Source organism: Lepidochelys kempii, chromosome 5 (genome assembly GCF_965140285.1).
Source record: "Lepidochelys kempii isolate rLepKem1 chromosome 5, rLepKem1.hap1, whole genome shotgun sequence".
In the NCBI taxonomy this organism is placed as follows: domain Eukaryota; kingdom Metazoa; phylum Chordata; order Testudines; family Cheloniidae; genus Lepidochelys; species Lepidochelys kempii.
The window spans coordinates 119,580,100-119,600,036 of NC_136384.1; the positions used below are offsets into that span (position 1 = coordinate 119,580,100).

A 19,937-nucleotide genomic window follows, 5' to 3' on the forward strand; every position below is an offset into this window, starting at 1 on the left:
ACATAAATATTAAAAGAGCACAGAGGTTGCATAGTCAAGCACTCAGAAGTTAGGAAATGCCAGAATTTAAACCTTTGCAACATTAGTTCAGCCCCTTTGTGTATGCCCATTATGTCACAGGCTTTAATTACATCACCACATCCTATTTTCTCCATAGGACCTTTGCCTCATTCAGTGCACAGGATGGATAGTGTTCACTGATGGAGGAGCTAGTCAGTATTTAATGTTATCCTCATTGCTCAATGTGTGGTCTGTGTCATAAGGTGGATTTTCCAATCCCCTGAGCAATGCAGTTATATCGACAGAAGTTGCTAAATTAGACAGAGCCTTAATTTCCTCCTGGGTTTTTCTATTGAGCTCATCACTATAGTATCCAAGTGCTTTGCAAACACTTAGTTTAACTTCACAACTCTCCTGTGTGGTGTGGGGACGGTATCCCCATTTTACACGTGGGGAACTGAGTCAGAGATCAATGGCACAAATAGCCACGTCTTTTGGTTACCCAACTCAAGGCTACGTCTACACTGGTGCTTCCATCTTTAAAACTTGCGTTGCTCAGGGGTTCAACCCCTGAACGACGAAAGCGTTCACAATGAAAAGCACTGGTGTGGACAGTACTTCATTGGCACGAGAGCGAGGCTCCTGCTGAACAAGCTACCACCCCTTGCTGGGCGTGGCTTTGGCACTGGGAGAGCTCTCTCCCGGCGATAAAGAGCAGCTACACCGCACACCTTACAATGGCATGGCTGCAGCAACACAGCCATATTGTTTTAAGGTGCGCAGTGTAGACATAGCCCAAGACTCCTAGGACCTGATTTTTCAGAATACTTCGCACTTTGTAGCACTGTCTATTCAGACCGGAGCTCTCCCGGACGTCATTTGCAGCAGTGAGCACTCAGCGCTTCTGTAAATCAAACCCCGATGACTCAAGCTGGGCACCCAGGTAAGAAGGAACACACAATTCAAGGCCACGTGTGAAAAGTTTAAGTTATTTGCCCAGCATCAAACAGGAACTCTGGCAGAGGCAGGCACAGAATCCAATTCTCTAGCGTGGCATTCAACTCTCTCAGCTATGAATCCACCCTCTAGTCCTGCCATCCCCTGCCTCATTCACCACACACCTTCCAAATTCTGCAACAAATGAGTCTGGGGTCCTACAGACAGCAGCCTCCGTCGCTACCCCACCCTGGTTCATTCTCTGACAGTCTCTCTGTAAAATTTATCTTCACAAGGGTCGTCATGATACACTGAAGATTATGCAGTGCTCATATGTGACAGTAAGTGGGGGACAGAAACATTTAAGATAGGTAATTAGGAAGAGAAGTCCAAGGTAACAATAGGGAGAAGCAGCACAGGAGGTAAAATGTAGGAAGGACAGTGCCATATGGCACCTCAAAGGACAAAGAGGCTGAACTTAATTCACACAGGAAGCCAGTGACTGAACTCAAGGAGCAGAAGAGACCATGTGTATGTCAGAGTAGCTGGAGAGGAAGATAAGTTTCAGCTGCAGTTTGAGAGAGGCTGGAGAGGTTGGGGGGGGAGGGGGGGAGGGAGATGAAGCACAGAGACAGGAAAAGAAGATGCTGCAATAGTCAAGATGAAATATGCCTAAGGCCTCATTATGTGATCCTTTAGCATAGTCTCGTTTTATATGAAACATCTGGAGAAACACCACATACCAGGACATTTTCTGTAGGAAAAACAAAAAAAACCACCTCACTGCATTTTAAAGGCAGCTCTGGTATTTTTACTTCAAATTATTTGACAGACTAAGCAATCTGGTTTCATGGCATGTCAAATGATTGGTGACATTACAAATTAAAACAATTTGAAGGATAAGCAAAAAGCTTGTTTTCCATGTGTAACCTATTTCATCTAAGATAGTAGAAAAGAGAAAATGGAAGGAAAAGAAATCTAAAATAAAAAGGGGAAGGAAGCTTTGAAGCTTTATGCTGCTGCAATAAGTAAGAGGAGGGGTGAGAAGGGGGGGGGGGGGAGATGAGAAAGCCTGGATTTGTGCTGGACATGGCCCACCTTGATTACCATGCACATTGTAGGGAGAGTGGTCACTTTGGATGAGCTATTACCAGCAGGATAGTGAGTTTGTGTGTGTGTGTTTTTGGAGGGGGGTGAGGAGGTGAGAGAACCTGGATTTGTGCAGGAAATGGCCCACCTTGATTATCATGCACATTGTGTAGAGAGTTGTCACTTTGGATGGGCTATTACCAGCAGGAGAGTGAGTTTGTGTGTGTGTGGGGGGGGGGGGGGTGGAGGGTGAGAAAACCTGGATTTGTGCTGGAAATGGCCCAACTTGATGATCACTTTAGATAAGCTATTACCAGCAGGACAGTGGGGTGGGAGGAGGTATTGTTTCATGTTCTCTGTGTGTATATAAAGTCTGCTGCAGTTTCCACGGTATGCATCCGATGAAGTGAGCTGTAGCTCACGAAAGCTCATGCTCAAATAAATTGGTTAGTCTCTAAGGTGCCACAAGTACTCCTTTTCTTTTTAAGAGGAGTTCATTATTGATATAGTCTAAGAATGAATCCCCAGTTCTCTCCCACTGCTCTGCATTCTGTGTAATCTTACCTATTGGGTAAACCTTGCTTGCCAGGGCCTCAGTCTCAGACATCAGGACGGAGATAATGTCCATAAAGTGGTTCTGGGGGCGCTTCCCGACTAGTCTGAAAGCTAGAGTCACGAGAAGGAACCATGAAGTGATTAGCAATAAATCACAAACCAAAGCTGATTAACTAAAACATTCCCAGGCCCTCGATCAAACAACATGAGAAACTGTTACGTGGAGCCTGGACCGAAGAACAGCGGGCATGGCCGTTCTTTGCTAATATCTGTTCTGGTTGTGTCTTTGATCCTTGGAAGGGCCAAGTCTGACCTAGATATGCCTTTATTGTCAGAGTTATACATGCACAGAAAGAGAATCCCTAGGTCTACACAAGCAAAATTCTTTGGGCAAGATCAGTGCAGAAAGAATGGACTTTCGTCATTTCAGGTTTACTATTCATACTGTACTATTATGTTACTTGACCAATACCTCACTGCAAATACTACCTGCAAAAAGCAAACCTAGGAAATGATGGGGGGGAAACAGAGCCCGTCAGCTCTAGAAAATTCCCATCTAACATCCAGCTAATGTGTTTCAGTCCATTCCTCTTCCTTCATTTCCTTTCATGCAACTCTCCGTAAAGGCTTGGTTACCACACAGTCACACAGCAGCATTTCCTAGGGACTCGACTAGGAGCTTCTTGGGAGCACAGTGCAGTCACACAGCCCTACAGGGAGCATTGGGAGATGTTTGGTCTCAGGAAGCACACCACTTCCTAAAAGGCTTGGGCATGCAGAGGCAGAGCACCCATGGCATACAGATCACTCCCTGGCATGCGGCCGGTCAGATCCATGGGTTAGGTCTATGAGGGACACGGATCCACAGTCCAGCCACCTTTGGGGAGTAAGACTTCTCTGCCCTAGCACTCGGAGGAGCACACAGACTGCCATTCTATCTAGCCCTCCCTCAGGCCATGTACACTGGGGACAGCTCCTTTTGTGCTCTTCCTCTGCCCACTCTTAGCGACCACCCAGGAGGCAGACAGGATTGTGTCTTGGAATTTAACAGTCATGCTTCCGTACAAATGAGCCATCCCAGGCAATATTGGTAAACACTTTTTTTTTGGTTTGTTTTTTTTAAAGTGTGGGCTTAGTTACATTGAAGTTAACAGGACTCAAGCACATGCTGCTTCATTTGGAGCATTTGATTGAAGTGCTGTCCTGAATGGGGATGCAGTTAAGTCTGTTCTCAGACACTAGACTAACCCAGGACCTAAGCAGTGATACACTCCTACTGAAACATTTACATTTTTTGGGCCTGTATACAATCTCCTCCAGTTCCTGTGTGTTCTCTCTGATGGTAGATAGGACTTGTATGTCGAGACAGGCGCAGAGGGTACAGATGTATTCTTTCGTCTCCTCGAGGGTCTTGGCACTGCCCACGCCGACAGAGGCTGTTAAGCCAACAATCTGAGCACATTCACATACAAAATTAGTTACATGCATGTCATTAAAAAGAAGCAGCCAGTAACATGACAGTCCCCTGAGTGATCTTCCCTATTAGTAAAGAGAAGGCAGAGGTGGGAGAAATCAAGAACACTGGCATTGATATTTTGAATAAAAAGCTAGCAAGATCCACTACATTCTGTTCTCCTCCATCCCCAGCATTCTTCTCAAGATCAAGAGGTTCTTGCCAGTCTTGCACCAGTGCTAGGAGAAACTTCAATTCTGGCTCATTCATAGTCAATTTTGCTTCTAAAGACAACACAGAGCCTTATGTACTTTTTAGAGGCTATAAAATATTAAGTCACAATTGAATCATTGTGGCCCAAATCTTGTGCTTCTGTCCTGGAGGAGGAAATCAAGGATTATATGTTGTAATATAGGCTTTCCTCCCATGAGCCCTTCATCAGAATACAGTCTGGAGTTAAAAAGATTAGGTCTCATCTTGCTAACTAAAAGGAGACAGCTGTTCGTAAAGTGGCTGAGCCAGAAGCCTCCACGTGAAACACAGGGTTAACATTTGAAGCAAGGTGGGGTTTGTAGGAAAAATGGATAAAGATCAAAAGCATAGCTAACATAACCTCAGCTGGCAGTCCTGGTTCAACTGTATCATGTTTTTCAAATGCTCCCACCCCTAGATTGGGCCTTACCTGAGGCAGCTGTTTCACAGCGGAGTCAAATTTAAGGTTCAAGTAGCTGGTCATTAACACATTATAGGGGTGATTCCCAATGGTGTTGTGGCACTCATCAATTATAATCAAAGTGAAAATGGCAAGGGAAGAAATGGTTCCTTCTTTGAGGCTATTCACAAGGATCTGAGGTGTCAAGACAATGATATCATTCCCTTCAATAATGCTTGCTGAAGAGACATCCCCAGCCGTTTCCCCAGAAATCCCTGCAACTTTGTACCTGGGAGAGAAAAGACATGTGTTGTGACATTAATACAGAGTATGGTGACAAGTATCAGGGGGTAGCTGTGTTAGTCTGTATCCACAAAAACAAGGAGTCCGATGGCACCTTAAAGACTAACAAATTTATTTGAGCACAAGATTTCGTGGGTAAAAACCCCACTTCTTCAGATGCATGGAGTGAAAATTACAGATGCAGACATAAATATATGACACACGAAGAGAAGGGAGTTACCCCAAAGTGGAGAACCAGTGCCGACAGGGCCAATTCTATTAGGGTAGATGTAGTCCACTCCCAATAATAGATGAGGAGGTGTCAATTCAAGAGGCAAAGCTGCTTTTGTAATGAGCCAGCCACTCCCAGTCCCTATTCAAGCCCAAATTAATGGTGTTAAATTTGCAAATGAATTTTAGTTCTGCTGTTTCTCTTTGAAGTCTGTTTCTGAAGTTTTTTTGTTCAAGTATAGCTACTTTCAAATCTGTTATAGGTAACTTAAACATAAAAAAGAAGCTTACAAGAAGTGAAAGGTTGGACATATGACCAGGAAAGAGTATAAAAATATTGCTCGGGCATGTAGGAATGAAATCAGGAGGGCCAAATCGCACCTGGAGCTGCAGCTAGCGAGAGATGTCAAGAGTAACAAGAAGGGTTTCTTCAGGTATGTTGCCAACAAGAAGAAAGCCAAGGAAAGTGTGGGCCCCTTACTGAATGAAGGAGGCAACCTAGTGACAGAGGATGTGGAAAAAGCTAATGTACTCAATGCTTTTTTTGCCTCTGTTTTCACTAACAAGGTCAGCTCCCAGACTGCTGCGCTGGGCATCACAAAATGCAGAAGAGATGGCCAGCCCTCTGTGGAGATAGAGGCTGTTAGGTACTATTTAGAAAAGCTGGACGTGCACAAGTCCATGGGGCCGGACGAGTTGCATCCGAGAGTGCTGAAGGAATTGGCGGCTGTGATTGCAGAGCCACTGGCCATTATCTTTGAAAACTCGTGGCGAACCGGGGAAGTCCCGGATGACTGGAAAAAGGCTAATGTAGTGCCAATCTTTAAAAAAGGGAAGAAGGAAGATCCTGGGAACTACAGGCCAGTCAGCCTCACCTCAGTCCCTGGAAAAATCATGGAGCAGGTCCTCAAAGAATCAATCCTGAAGCACTTGCATGAGAGGAAAGTGATCAGGAACAGCCAGCATGGATTCACCAAGGGAAGGTCATGCCTGACTAATCTAATCGCCTTTTATGATGAGATTACTGGTTCTGTGGATGAAGGGAAAGCAGTGGATGTATTGTTTCTTGACTTTAGCAAAGCTTTTGACACGGTCTCCCATAGTATTCTTGTCAGCAAGTTAAGGAAGTATGGGCTGGATGAATGCACTATAAGGTGGGTAGAAAGCTGGCTAGATTGTCGGGCTCAACGGGTAGTGATCAATGGCTCCATGTCTAGTTGGCAGCCGGTATCAAGTGGAGTGCCCCAATGGTCGGTCCTGGGGCCGGTTTTATTCAATATCTTCATAAATGATCTGGAGGATGGTGTGGATTGCACTCTCAGCAAATTTGCGGATGATACTAAACTGGGAGGAGTGGTAGATACGCTGGAGGGGAGGGATAGGATACAGAAGGACCTAGACCAATTGGAAGATTGGGCCAAAAGGAATCTGATGAGGTTCAATAAGGATAAGTGCAGGGTCCTGCACTTAGGACGGAAAAACCCAATGCACAGCTACAGACTAGGGACCGAATGGGTAGGCAGCAGTTCTGCGGAAAAGGACCTAGGGGTGACAGTGGACGAGAAGCTGGATATGAGTCAGCAGTGTGCCCTTGTTGCCAAGAAGGCCAATGGCACTTTGGGATGTATAAGTAGGGGCATAGCGAGCAGATCGAGGGACATGATCGTTCCCCTCTATTCGACATTGGTGAGGCCTCATCTGGAGTACTGTGTCCAGTTCTGGGCCCCACACTTCAAGAAGGATGTGGATAAATTGGAGAGAGTCCAGCGAAGGGCAACAAAAATGATTAGGGGACTGGAACACATGAGTTATGAGGAGAGGCTGAGGGAGCTGGGATTGTTTAGCCTACAGAAGAGAAGAATGAGGGGGGATTTGATAGCTGCTTTCAACTACCTGAAAGGGGGTTCCAAAGAGGATGGCTCTAGACTGTTCTCAATGGTAGCAGATGACAGAACGAGGAGTAATGGTCTCAAGTTGCAGTGGGGGAGGTTTAGATTGGATATTAGGAAAAAAACTTTTTCACTAAGAGGGTGGTGAAACACTGGAATGCGTTACCTAGGAAGGTGGTAGAATCTCCTTCCTTAAAGGTTTTTAAGGTCAGGCTTGACAAAGCCCTGGCTGGGATTATTTAACTGGGAATTGGTCCTGCTTTGAGCAGGGGATTGGACTAGATGACCTTCTGGGGTCCCTTCCAACCCTGATATTCTATGATTCTATGATTCTAACTCCCTTCTCTTCATGGGTCAGTATATTTATGTCTGCATCTGTAATTTTCACTCCATGCATCTGAAGTGGGGTTTTTACCCACGAAAGCTTATGCTCAAATAAATCTTAGTCTTTAAAGTGCCACTGGACTCCTTGTTGTTAATACAAAGTATGTTCACATTCATACACCTATAGAGCAGGAAAAGCCAGAAGATAGGGCAAGATCTCCTAGGGGATCAAGTAAGATAGTGATATTTGATAAGACAGATGCACTCAGGCCCAAAATCTTCAATTGTGAGTGCCTTAAGTTAGATACCCAGGGTCTGAAAGCCCATTAAGGTCAATTAGAGTCTATTGATTCCTATGGGCTTTGGGTCAGGCCTCTAAATAGGTGACCACATTTTCAGAGGTCCTGAGCACCTGCAACTCCCCCAACTGAAACATGTTTGGTTTAGGACAGTGGATTTTTTAATCAGCATCATCCATTCAACCACCATTCTTTGCTCATGAAGTGGACTGTATTCAGAAAACCTATCCCACCCCCTATGTATCTGAAAGCCAAAGATCTAGGCTATAAGAAAAGAAAGAGAAAACACTTCCTGAACTTAGCACTGAGAAGCTTACCTGCTGATGCATGTCAATTAGCTCCTTTAAACCTAAATGAAAGTTATACATCCATACAAGGGCTCTATACTGATGCACCTAAGTAGCTGCTTTTCAGAGGCAGGCTTCAATTACACCTCAAAGTCAGTTTGGTCACTTTTTGATTGGATGTATTTTCATCTTCTGAGTTTGGGCCACACTTTTTACCAGAACTGTATTGAGACACACAGTGCTGAAATGGTGTAACAAAAAATTTAGGATCTTGAGGATGTAAAGGAACCTATGGTTTCTATGGTTTGGAACTCTGAAGTGAAGAAACCTGAAGACTACATGTGTGGACTTGTACCTACCTGGTTCTTTCAAAGTGTTGCGTGAAGACTTTTTTCTGTTGTTCATATACTGGAACTTTAGTTGCTAGAAAGACAATCTTCCCTTTCTGTTCCTTGGGCATGTTTTGGAAATGATTGTCACAAATCAGAAGTGCCACAAAGGTTTTCCCAGATCCTTTTAAACATCAAGCATGAAAACAAAGAATTAGTAACAAAAAGCTGGAATATTCCCTCCCCCCAAGTGCAGCTGTAACAATTTAAGGCTCCTTGTGGGCAAGCCCATGTTCTTACATTAAGCTCACTGCAGGAATGGAGATTAGAATGGAGTTGGGAATCCAGGATACTTAGCATCACTCTCTATTTCATGATCTTGGTACTGAAACAGACTCAGTAGTACAGAAGGCTACTTATCTACCATATATGATGACAGTCCTTTGACAAAAAGCAACGGATTAAGGGGAGAATGACAACTCTCATTCAGAGGGTACTGGCTTTATTTGTTTAAAGGGATGCAAATTCCCTACCAATTTTGTGCTCTTCTGTTTCACAAACCCTGATTGTTTCATTTCACTTCAGTTTCTTATGGCTTTGCTATGATTGCTACTGATAAACAAGGAAGCATTCTAAATAATGTTATGGATACCTTCTTAAGAATTACCTCCCACAACTGTGTTTTGAGTTAACTCCCCAATGCATGAAAAGCTTGTTTCTCTAGAGCAGTGCTTATGTCAAAACACTTTAAAATAAAATTAAAAAAGGAGAGAGAAGGGAGGGAAAAAAAGTAAAATCCAGAGATGTTCCTCATTAGATTACAGCTGTTTCAGGTCCATTAAATTTTGCTTGTTGTTTTCCCAACTTTTCCTTTAAGCCAGAATATCAACCTTTTTGTAACTAATTTGTGTACTGCTGCATACAGAGTTTATTTTAGGAATACAAAAAGTGTCACTATATATGGGAATTAGAGCACAAAGACCACACAAATACTTCCTGACACAAGGGCCTCTATGCTACCTTATCCATGCTGCATTAACTCTTATGTGCCCCACACAGATCCAATGTTCTCTATTCCCCCCTCCCCTCCCTTGAAGCCCACTTCTTCTCCTTAAGCCATGTATTGCTGCACTCCTTCTATACGACCCTCACTCATGCTTATACCACTCCCAGTGCACAGTCTGGCTTGCTCCAGGGTCCTCCTTTGTCCTCCCACAGCTTTCCCCCCCACTGCATTCTTTTTTAAAACAGTTACATGAGCAGAGATACATGGGAGGGACATCATGATTCTTCAGGATTGTGGGGGTATGTGAGGTGGGGGGTCCAGTCCCTCAGCCAGACTTGTGCTAGATGATAGGAGGTTCACAACAGGGAGAACCTGATCTGAGCTTGTCAACACGAGTCTTTCCATTGACTTCAATCAGCTTTGGATCAGGTCACTGCTGCATATCGGCTTCCATGGTATCTTCATCTGCAAGTCTCCCCACACAGTCCTGCTCACCCTTCCCATACACCTTAGTTTCTCCTTCCACAGCCCCTCTTCCAGCCAAAGCCGCTGTGAGGAATGAAGTTGGTGATTCAGGCTGGCAGCATCTCAGGGAAGTAGCCAGTGAAAGTTGACTGCCCAGTCAGCTACTCTTTGCAGAAGGGGAATAGCTGTTTTATGGTTAAAGTTTAACATTGACCTGTTCCTGAGCTGACATGAAAATGTCCCTGAGGTCCGGAGTTTGTAGAGACTGCAGCTCTTTACTTAGACAGAAAATCTCCAGCAGAGTCTTGAGATACATTTCTAAGGTCTCAATTTTAAACCTTTTCTCTGTGAAAGTTAGCAAATGTTGCACCATACAAACATTATGGAAAATGTAATTGGCCCATGAAGGGCTAGTTTGGAAATTTCAGAGGGAACATTCAAACATCAAAGTGCAAAAGAGAGGGATTTTAGTTCTGCTGTAAATGCCATAGACTTTAAGGTCAGAAGGGACCATCATGAGCATCTATTTTGACGTCCTGCATGTTGCAGGCCACAGAACCTCACCCACTGTCTCTGCATGACCATAACTAGTGAGTCCTCAGGGCTCCTCTATAATCACTGTGGATTAAAAACTTAATGGGTAGTTTGCTTTTAAATAAAAGGTTGATGGGAGAATGTGACAAATCTTTGTCCTAAACAGACAAAGTTGTGGTGTCCATCCCCCTCCTCCAGACTTTCTTCACCCCTCCCCCTGACTTAGCCATCCCCTCTCACACCACACAGCAAAATAAAGAGAGCACTTCTCAACATAAAAACCTCAACACTGGGTATAGACGTGTTCTTACCAGTAGGAGCACATATGATTGTATTTTTCCCACTGACAGCAGGCCGGGCAAGCTCCATCTGATAACATCTAGGCTTCTTTGGTCCATAAGTAGGTTGTTGAGAAACTTCTAGAACATAAATAAGCAAAGCTCAATATATGCTGTGGTGAAGAACATGATCCATTATATAATGGTTTGGTTAGAATACATTATCTCCTATATATGGTTATGATCTAAAATTACATGAGTAGCACCCGTGAGGGAAAAGATTTTATAACCGACCGTGTACCAGACTGGAACTTTAAGTGGTTTGTGTGTTACAAGCTGGCATTTTGTAAAGCCCGTTTGTTCTCCCTCAGATGAACTCATTTCAAACTCTTTGCTGGCAGAGTCAACACTGATCTTACCTTGACCCACCTTTTCACACCAGGAAGCATAGCACCTGATAAAGATGTCTGACCGTGTCTCCCCAAAACAGATTGTATGAACACTACATACAGTTGGAATAGGTCTTCTTTTAATCTCTTTCTGGTCTACCAACTCCTACACCTTTCAATGTTCTCTTTAATCCAGGAGCTCCCAGCCTTTAAAAACTGAAGAGCTGCTCTGTCAGAGTTACTAGTTATTGTTTTGTGACCAACAGCTAGTGATAACACAAATCAACATCTGTCAAAACAGTTAAGAAAACAAGCAGTATTTTAGGGCTCCCTTAGCTTTGTTCCAGTCAGGGCACAGATCGATATGCTAATGTTTATCTAAATTACCAGTTAAGCCATGTGGTGACTTACTCAAATCAGAGGAGAGCCCTGGATTGAGTTCCGCTATTTTAACCCCTTCATAAGGGTGCTCCTCTGAAACACCAGATTTCCGGTAAGCGTATATGGTAAACAAGGGGCAGCACATGATGCGTGTCATGCCCAAGGCACTGGGCATTTTTAGCAGCAAACAGCGAAGTTAAACAATTAAACCAGGAAGTAGGAAACTCAATGCAGAAGGCTCTATTTTCTACAATTATCTTCTTTTGAGCCATTTTAAGGACACCACACACAGATTTTAAAAGTGCAAAAGATTGCACAGTTCTAATGTTTAGAAGAGTGTTAAGCTGCTGAATATTACCTGAAGGAGAACACGGACTTTCACTGAAGTTGTGAACTTCTGCTTCTTCGGAATACTGTATATTTATGTCCAAGGCACTACTGTTCCCATTCTGGTCCTCCATCATCTCAACATCCATCTCTTTATCATTATCTGAACAACAGCAAGGCAAGCATCTAAGCCATCTTTTCCACTTTAAATGTCATACGTTTGACAGGTCAGGAAAGTGGTTCTCCCACAATGCTGAATCTTATTGGGAAAGAAAGTTGTTTACTGGCAGTGGAGGAGGTCAGACTAGATGATCATGATGGTCCCTTCTGGCCTTAATGTCTACGAGGTAAAAATAAAATGCCTTGTCCAGACTGGGCTCAAGGTAGACAAATGACTGTGGAGACCCATGATTTTAGAAGTGCCACACACTCATAAAAGTGCAGCCTATTCAACCTCCTCTTCCTCCTTGTACCAGTCCACAATTTATTTCTGACTAGTTTGAGGGCACATGCTAAATATTCCTTGCTCCCCCTATATTTTGCGTTTTGGAGCAGTTTTCTCATAGAACTATCATTAATTTAGCTGTAACCAAAAAAAAAAAAAAAAAAAAAAAATACAGGGTTGTTTCCCAGAACACATTTTTTAACCGAGTCAATTAAAAAAAGAAAAAAGAAAAAAAAGAAAAGAATCAAGCTCAGTGTCCCTTTAAGGTAATCTCATCTTCCTGAAGACGATTCATGTCAGGTACAACAGCAGAACCTTAAGCACAGAATATGGTAAAAATAATTTGCATATTACCTTCTTTCATATTCCACAGTTTGCTTGCTGGGTCATATCCTGCTCGTTCTAGAGCTAGATGAAAGGTTTTGGGCCAGTTTTCCTTGTCTGACCTAGAAAGGCATTCAATGAGCTTTACTGCACCAGCCATTCTGCCTTTCAGTTCTCTGACCTGCGTAATGCACAAGCAAAGTTTGTGACTGCTTCCAAAATATCAAAAAGTGTGCCATTCAAAAGAGAACCATTGTTGAGACTTTACAGGGGAAAGCTCTTTAAAGTTCTGTTGTGCAGCTACATAACTGTAGAGCACACCACGGTTCTGATCCTGTAAACACTTAAGCACGTGCCTAGCTTTACACGCACAGACAGCCCCACTGCACTCCACTGGACTAGTTGCAACTGTATAGTTACGTATGTGCTTAGGTGTTTGCAGGATGGAGGTCTAGGACAGCTTTCTGTTCCTCAGTTCCACAGTCTGTAAAGAGGGGATACTAATTACCATAGCAGGCCCAATTGAAGCTGTAATTTTGAATTGTCTAGCAAAGTGTAACTTAATCCGCTTTAAGAGCTTCATTTTTCTCTCTTAAATAGCATTACTACAACACATCTGTATCCCACTAAAGGTCTATATCAGCTTTGTGACTCTCTGCTCTATCCTTTTGGCCACATTAATGCACCCACACACACACTGAAGAGGAGTGACAGAATGGCTCCCCGTTCTCGAGAGCTCTTTGGGAAGAGAAGCTTCTCTAGTGCATAAGTGTTTGCAGGACTGGGCCTTTATCTAGAAACAAGCACATTTAATATTAACCAAAATCCACATATTAGAAATTACAACTTGCATTTCAAACCCTTTTATTCACTGATGGGAACATGAACAATCCTGTAAGATCCATTTTCATAACTCTTAAGATGGTCTAGATTGACAGAAAGGCATAGCAAATTGGTTTCCTCTTTTACATACAGTATATATTTTTCATTTAAAATCCTATGATTCAATCTTGTGCTGATAAAAGTGGGCAACTGATAGTACTGGCTACAGCCAGTTATCCTGCAGATAAATAATTTTTTTGTGACCTGATGCAACAGTCAGGTCCCACTTGCAGTCATATCTATGGACATGTCACTGCCTATTTTTCTAATCAGAAGGAAATCACAGAATCATAGAATATCAGGGTTGGAAGGGACCTCAGGAGGTCATCTAGTCCAACCCCCTGCTCAAAGCAGGGCCAATCCCCAGTTAAATCATCCCAGCCAGGGCTTTGTCAAGCCTGACCTTAAAAACTTCTAAGGAAGGAGATTCTACCACCTCCCTAGGTAACGCATTCCAGTGTTTCACCACCCTCCTAGTGAAAAAGTTTTTCCTAATATCCAACCTAAACCTCCCCCACTGCAACTTGAGACCATTACTCCTTGTCCTGTCCTCTTCTACCACTGAGAATAGTCTAGAACTATCCTCTCTGGAACCACCTCTCAGGTAGTTGAAAGCAGCTATCAAATCCCCCCTCATTCTTCTCTTCTGCAGACTAAACAATCCCAGTTCCCTCAGCCTCTCCTCATAAGTCATGTGTTCCAGACCCCTAATCATTTTTGCTGCCCTTCGCTGGACTCTCTCCAATTTAGCCACATCCTTCTTGTAGTGTGGGGCCCAAAACTGGACACAGTACTCCAGATGAGGCCTCACCAATGTCGAATAGAGGAGAACGATCACGTCCCTCGATCTGCTCGCTATGCCCCTACTTATACATCCCAAAATGCCATTGGCCTTCTTGGCAACAAGGGCACACTGCTGGCTCATATCCAGCTTCTCGTCCACTGTCACCCCTAGGTCCTTTTCCGCAGAACTGCTGCCTAGCCATTCGGTCCCTAGTCTGCAGCTGTGCATTGGGTTCTTCCGTCCTAAGTGCAGGACCCTGCACTTATCCTTATTGAACCTCATCAGATTTCTTTTGGCCCAATCCTCCAGTTTGTCTAGGTCCCTCTGTATCCTATGCCCTCCAGCGTATCTACCACTCCTCCTAGTTTAGTATCATCCGCAAATTTGCTGAGAGTGCAATCCACACCATCCTCCAGATCATTTATGAAGATATTGAACAAAACCGGCCCCAGGACCGACCCCTGGGGCACTCCACTTGACACCGGCTGTCAACTAGACATGGAGCCATTGATCACTACCCGTTGAGCCCAACAATCTAGCCAACATTCTACCCACCTTATAGTGCATTCATCCAGCCCATACTTCTTTAACTTGCTGACAAGAATACTGTGGGAGACCGTGTCAAAAGCTTTGCTAAAGTCAAGAAACAACACATCCACTGCTTTCCCTTCATCCACAGAACCAGTAATCTCATCACAGAAGGCGATTAGATTAGTCAGGTATGACTTGCCCTTGGTGAATCCATGCTGACTGTTCCTGATCACTTTCCTCTCCTCTAAGTGCTTCCGAATTGATTCCTTGAGGACCTGCACCATGATTTTCCCAGGGACTGAGGTGAGGCTGACTGGCCTGTAGTTCCCAGGATCCTCCTTCTTCCCTTTTTTTTAAAAGATTGACACTACATTAGCATTTTTCCAGTCATCTGGGACTTCCCCCGTTCGCCACGAGTTTTCAAAGATAATGGCCAATGGCTCTGCAATCACAGCCGCCAATTCCTTTAGCATTCTCGGATGCAACTCGTCCGGCCCCATGGACTTGTGCATGTCCAGCTTTTCTAAATAGTCCCTAACCACCTCTTTCTCCACAGAGGGCTGGCCATCTACTCCCCATGTTGTCATGCCCAGCACACCAGTCTGGGAGCTGACCTTGTTAGTGAAAACAGAGGCAAAAAAAGCATTGAGTACATTAGCTTTTTCCACATCCTCTGTCACTAGGTTGCCTCCTCATTCAGTAAGGGGCCCACACTTTCCTTGGCTTTCTTCTTGTTGCCAACATACCTGAAGAAACCCTTCTTGTTACTCTTGACATCTCTTGCTAGCTGCAGCTCCAGGTGCTATTTGGCCCTCCTGATATCATTCCTACATGCCCGAGCAATATTTTTATACTCTTCCCTGGTCATATGTCCAACCTTCCACTTCTTGTAAGCTTCTTTTTTATAGAAATAAATAGAAACCACATGTTCCTGTTTCTATCTGGGCTGTCAATTAATCGCGGTTAACTAAAGCGATTAACCCAAAACAAATTAACTTGATTAAAAAATTAAGTGTGATTAATTGCCATTTTAATCGCACTGTTAAACAATAGAATGCCAATTTAAATTTAAAAAATGCAAAAATATTTATATGTTTTCTACATTTTCAAATATATTGATTTCAATTACAACACAGTACAAAGCCTACAGTGAAATGGTGGTCAAAGCAGGATAAGGCATTAAAATGTTTTGCCTGTCAGTCACGTAAATACCTTGCAATGCCAGCTACAGTAGTGTCATGAGAACGCCTGTTCCCAGATTCAGGTGACATTGTAAATAAGAAGTGGGCAGTATTATCTCCCATAAACATAAATAATTGGCTGAACAAGGAGGAGGACTGAGTGGACTTGTAGACTCAAGTTTTACATTGAGTGCAGTTATATAAAAAACAAAAATAAAATTCTACATTTGTAAGTTGTACTTTCACAATAAAGAGATTGCATTACAGTACTTGTATGAGGTGAACTGAAAAACCACTTTCTTTTGTTCATCTTTACAGTGCAAACATTTGTAATAAAAATATAAAGTGACCACTGTACACTTTGTATTCTGTGTTGTAACTGAAACCAATATATCTGAAAATTTAGAAAACATCCACAAATATTTATAATAAAAAAGTTATATTATTGTTTAACAATTTAATTTTTTTTAATCGTTTGACATCCCTAGTTTCTATATTATACAAACATATCTGAAGCCACAGTCAGGGCTACACAATCATAGAACTGTAAACTCTGCAAATCAAGTTGCAATTTTGATTTTGAAATGATACCTGCAGAATCTCTTCACATTCTCGGTCTATGAGACAAGTGTTTAAGAAAGGAATTATCTGTTCTGCATCAATTTCTCTCATCGTAGCTTCTATACGTTTCAGCAGCTGTCGATGTACTTCCAGGCTTTCAAGTTTTTGGAAATCCCAGTTTTCAATTGCTTCTCTCAGACCAGTGTAACCTTCAAGACAAAAGGGATGGGGCAAATTACACCAGCAAACACCGCTTTTAATTAAAACAGATATTTTGACCCAGGACTGTCTAAGAGCTACTGGGTGAACTGCAAACACATTTTGAAAAGGGGGTTGGGTTACCCTTACTGCTCCATAAAAAAAAAACCACACCCCCACACCCCCAGAAAAGGCACCCTATCTTAAAGAAGTTTTAAGACTGCAATGTCAAGCAAGAAAAGTTAGGAAATACCAACATTAATACTGCCTGTACAACCTTAACTCAACCCCCTGGTATGTATACAGTCTGATGCTGTCTTATTTTCCCCCACAGGACCTGGGCCTCGCTCAGGATGTTCTGCCATCACCACAGCTCCTATCGCTGCTCATGCCCCTCTCCCATCCAACTTCTGCTACGGCCCCTCTCTTCTCCTTGTTTCTAGCCTCTTCCCCATCTTCTGCCCTTCCTCCCTGCGTCTCTCTCCCCCCATACGTTCCTCACTCCTCTGCATTCACATCAAGCGGCTTCTTCTTTCCCCTCAGAGCACAGGAGAGAATATCCCTGTTCTTAGTGCTGGTACCCAGTGCCACAACTGATCTTGGTGGCAAAGAAGAGTAATTATGGGGAAAGTCTTCAGTCCAGGTATTTCTGGGAACAAGCCTGCTCAATTGCTCTGTGAGGAGGGACCACGCACATTCCAGTCTGCATGTAAGCAGGGGAATGGTCCTGCTATTGTGGGGAACTTTCCTGGCTTCTGCACTACCCTGGTGAAGTGGGCTAGCGAAAGAATCTGAGTCCTCACTCCCACTTCCTTTACCCAGAGGCCTCCCTGCCCTTGAGGGCTCCCTTTCCACTCCCCTGTCTGAGAGAGTCCTTGTAACCCCGACAAGGCTGGGCCCAGGATTCCTGGGCGGCTCGACCCCCAACCCTGCTATGGTCACCTAGGACAGGGGCCAGGGTGTCCCCACTCTGGGGTACTCTCTCCGCACTGGGCACTTCCCGGACCCACTGATCATTTTATTCAATTTAAAGCAAACGCAAGTTGTTTAATTAACAATTAATTTAAAAAAAATGAATAAGGAAAAATGGGAAAGGTTAAAAGGAAATCACCACCCTGTTCTGTGGCAGGGAACATTACAAACAAACAGTGTCTCTGGAACATCAGGGCACTTCACAGTCTGTTCCTTGTAGGTCCCAGGCCTCCTTCTCAGGCCCTGGCTGTGCTGCAGGGATGCTGCGGGTTGGACACTTGCAATGGTGGTGGCCACATGCCTCTGGGCTTTGGGTGGTGGGACCCTTCTTCCCAGCATCAGCTCCCCATCGGGTTAAGATCCCCCTCCCAGTCTGGCCTGCCAGGACCGTTGGCTGGGGGTGTCTTTCTGCGCTGGGCCCTTTGCCCAAGTTCCCCCTTGGCTGGCCTCAGTTGCTCACCACACCTGGTTCTGTGGCTGCAGCTCTCCTCCCAGCACAGGGATCTGCTCTCTCCGGCTCAGGTTACAACCTTGGACAGGTCTGCTCTGTGGGCTGCTTCTGTAACTCTGCTCCCAGCTCTGACCTGCTTCCTGGGCTGCTTTTCTAGCCCTTCTGGTTGGCACAGCTCTGCTCCCCAGCTCTGCTCGGGCCCCTGCTCTCTCCTTAGCTCAGCCCCACTCTGTCTGACCCTGGCAATTCCAGCTCACATGGAGGACGGGACCCCCCCCGGCCTCCTGACTCACTGATTAGCCTGCCCACCCTGTCAATCAGGCTGACCTGGAGCATTGGCCTCTCCGCATTGTTTCTGGGGACCATCAGTCTCAGGCTCCTGATTCCCCATCGGCGCTTCCCCTTTTAGTACTGGGAGCTAGCCAACCAAAACATCCCCACTGAATGTTAGTAAGGGGGCAACAATCCCATTCTCTCTCAGTTCCTATCAGCATGTAAGGGAACATGCTCCACGCAGGCTGAATGTTCAGAGACTTGGACTGCCAAAATTCTAACAAGCCTCTACTGGGCATGTGCAAACAGATTTTTCAAAGGTTTATAAACTTGTCCAAATTTGGGAGGTTTTTCCTGGGAACAGCCAAAGGTCCATTGCAGACACCAGACAGATCCCCTGCCAAACGTCAAGTCCCTGTTGCAAAACATAGGGGAGCTAGAGCTTCTCAATTAAATGGTCATTTTTTAGTCCGAGACTCAAAACCATCAATATGTTTTACAGACCAACACAGGAACAGAGAGAATGAACTCATGAGCCAATGTTTATCCTGCAATATAGACGATCTGAAAGCACTCATTGGGGGGGCAGAGGGTTAAACTACCCTCCTATCAGCTGGGCCACAGATACCGCCAAGCGGACAAAGATGTTCTTAAGTTATATGGAACACAGCTTTAAGATTCAGAAATTAGAGATTGTAGCCCAAGGAGAAGCTACCCTGGATCCACTTCTTACTGATAACAAATTTATAATAAAGTATGAAGAAGGAAGCTTGGAGCAATTGACAAGGAACTGCACTATTGCATAATAAAAAATGAGTTCAAAGAATGCAGCAATAGCTTTCATGAAAGTAAGTTTTCAGAAGTTAAGAAGCCTAGTAAGTAAGGGTCCCAATGAGAGGAAGAGTTAAAATCCATTAGTGTGGAAGAAAGCTGGCACACCCTGAAGGTACTATACTTATATTATTGCAATCTCTCAGATGCTTCAGAGAAAGCTGCACTAAACCTCCATAATGGACAATCATTTAATAACCTGCCCATATGGGAACTTTATTCCCATCCCTAGGCAATGAATAGCTGGCTTACATTCTGAAGCATGAGGCTTCACACCCCTTATACATATATTATGCAAATGTTAATTACCTGTAGATATTCTCACTATCCACATAAATGACTAATCCTTTTTTGAATCCTATTAAGCCCTTGGCTTCAAAGTGATCTCGTGACAATGGGTTCCATAGGTTAATTATACATGCTGTAAAAAGTGTTTCCTTTAATCATTTATATGCTTGTAGCTTTCCAGTTTCACTAGATGTCCCCATATTCTTGTATTAAGGCTGAGATTTTTTAAAGGAGGCATATGCACATAACTCCCATCCAAATTTAATAGGATTTGGGTGCCTAACTCCCTTAGGCACTTTCAAAAATCCCAGCCCAGGAGTCTGGCCAAAAAGGCCACTAAAGTCAACAGAAAGACTCCCATTGATATGAATGGGTTTTAAATCAGGCCTTATGAGAATTATGAATGCCCAATTCAATTCTTTATGCCTTTCTTTATTTTGCATACCTTTGCTACATCCTCTTGTTCATCTTCTCTTGAATCTAAATATCCCCAGTCTTTCCACTCTCTCC

General features: G+C 43.9%; 1 protein-coding gene across 4 annotated transcripts in view; it reads right to left on the reverse strand.

Moving 5' to 3' along the window:
• RIGI (RNA sensor RIG-I) overlaps positions 1 to 19,937 on the reverse strand; it is a 56,843-nt gene that overhangs the window by 11,384 nt on the left and 25,522 nt on the right. For all 4 annotated transcript variants that reach the window (XM_078852947.1, XM_073345581.2, XM_073345580.2 and 1 more), the window contains 8 exons: positions 16,445 to 16,623; positions 12,506 to 12,656; positions 11,738 to 11,869; positions 10,643 to 10,750; positions 8,357 to 8,510; positions 4,716 to 4,974; positions 3,870 to 4,032; positions 2,590 to 2,691 (listed from right to left, as the gene is read on the reverse strand). In XM_078852947.1, coding sequence (XP_078709073.1) covers positions 2,590 to 2,691; positions 3,870 to 4,032; positions 4,716 to 4,974; positions 8,357 to 8,510; positions 10,643 to 10,750; positions 11,738 to 11,869; positions 12,506 to 12,656; positions 16,445 to 16,525 — 1,150 coding nt within the window. In that variant the 5' untranslated portion in view covers positions 16,526 to 16,623. The remainder of the gene's footprint in view (positions 1 to 2,589; positions 2,692 to 3,869; positions 4,033 to 4,715; positions 4,975 to 8,356; positions 8,511 to 10,642; positions 10,751 to 11,737; positions 11,870 to 12,505; positions 12,657 to 16,444; positions 16,624 to 19,937) is intronic.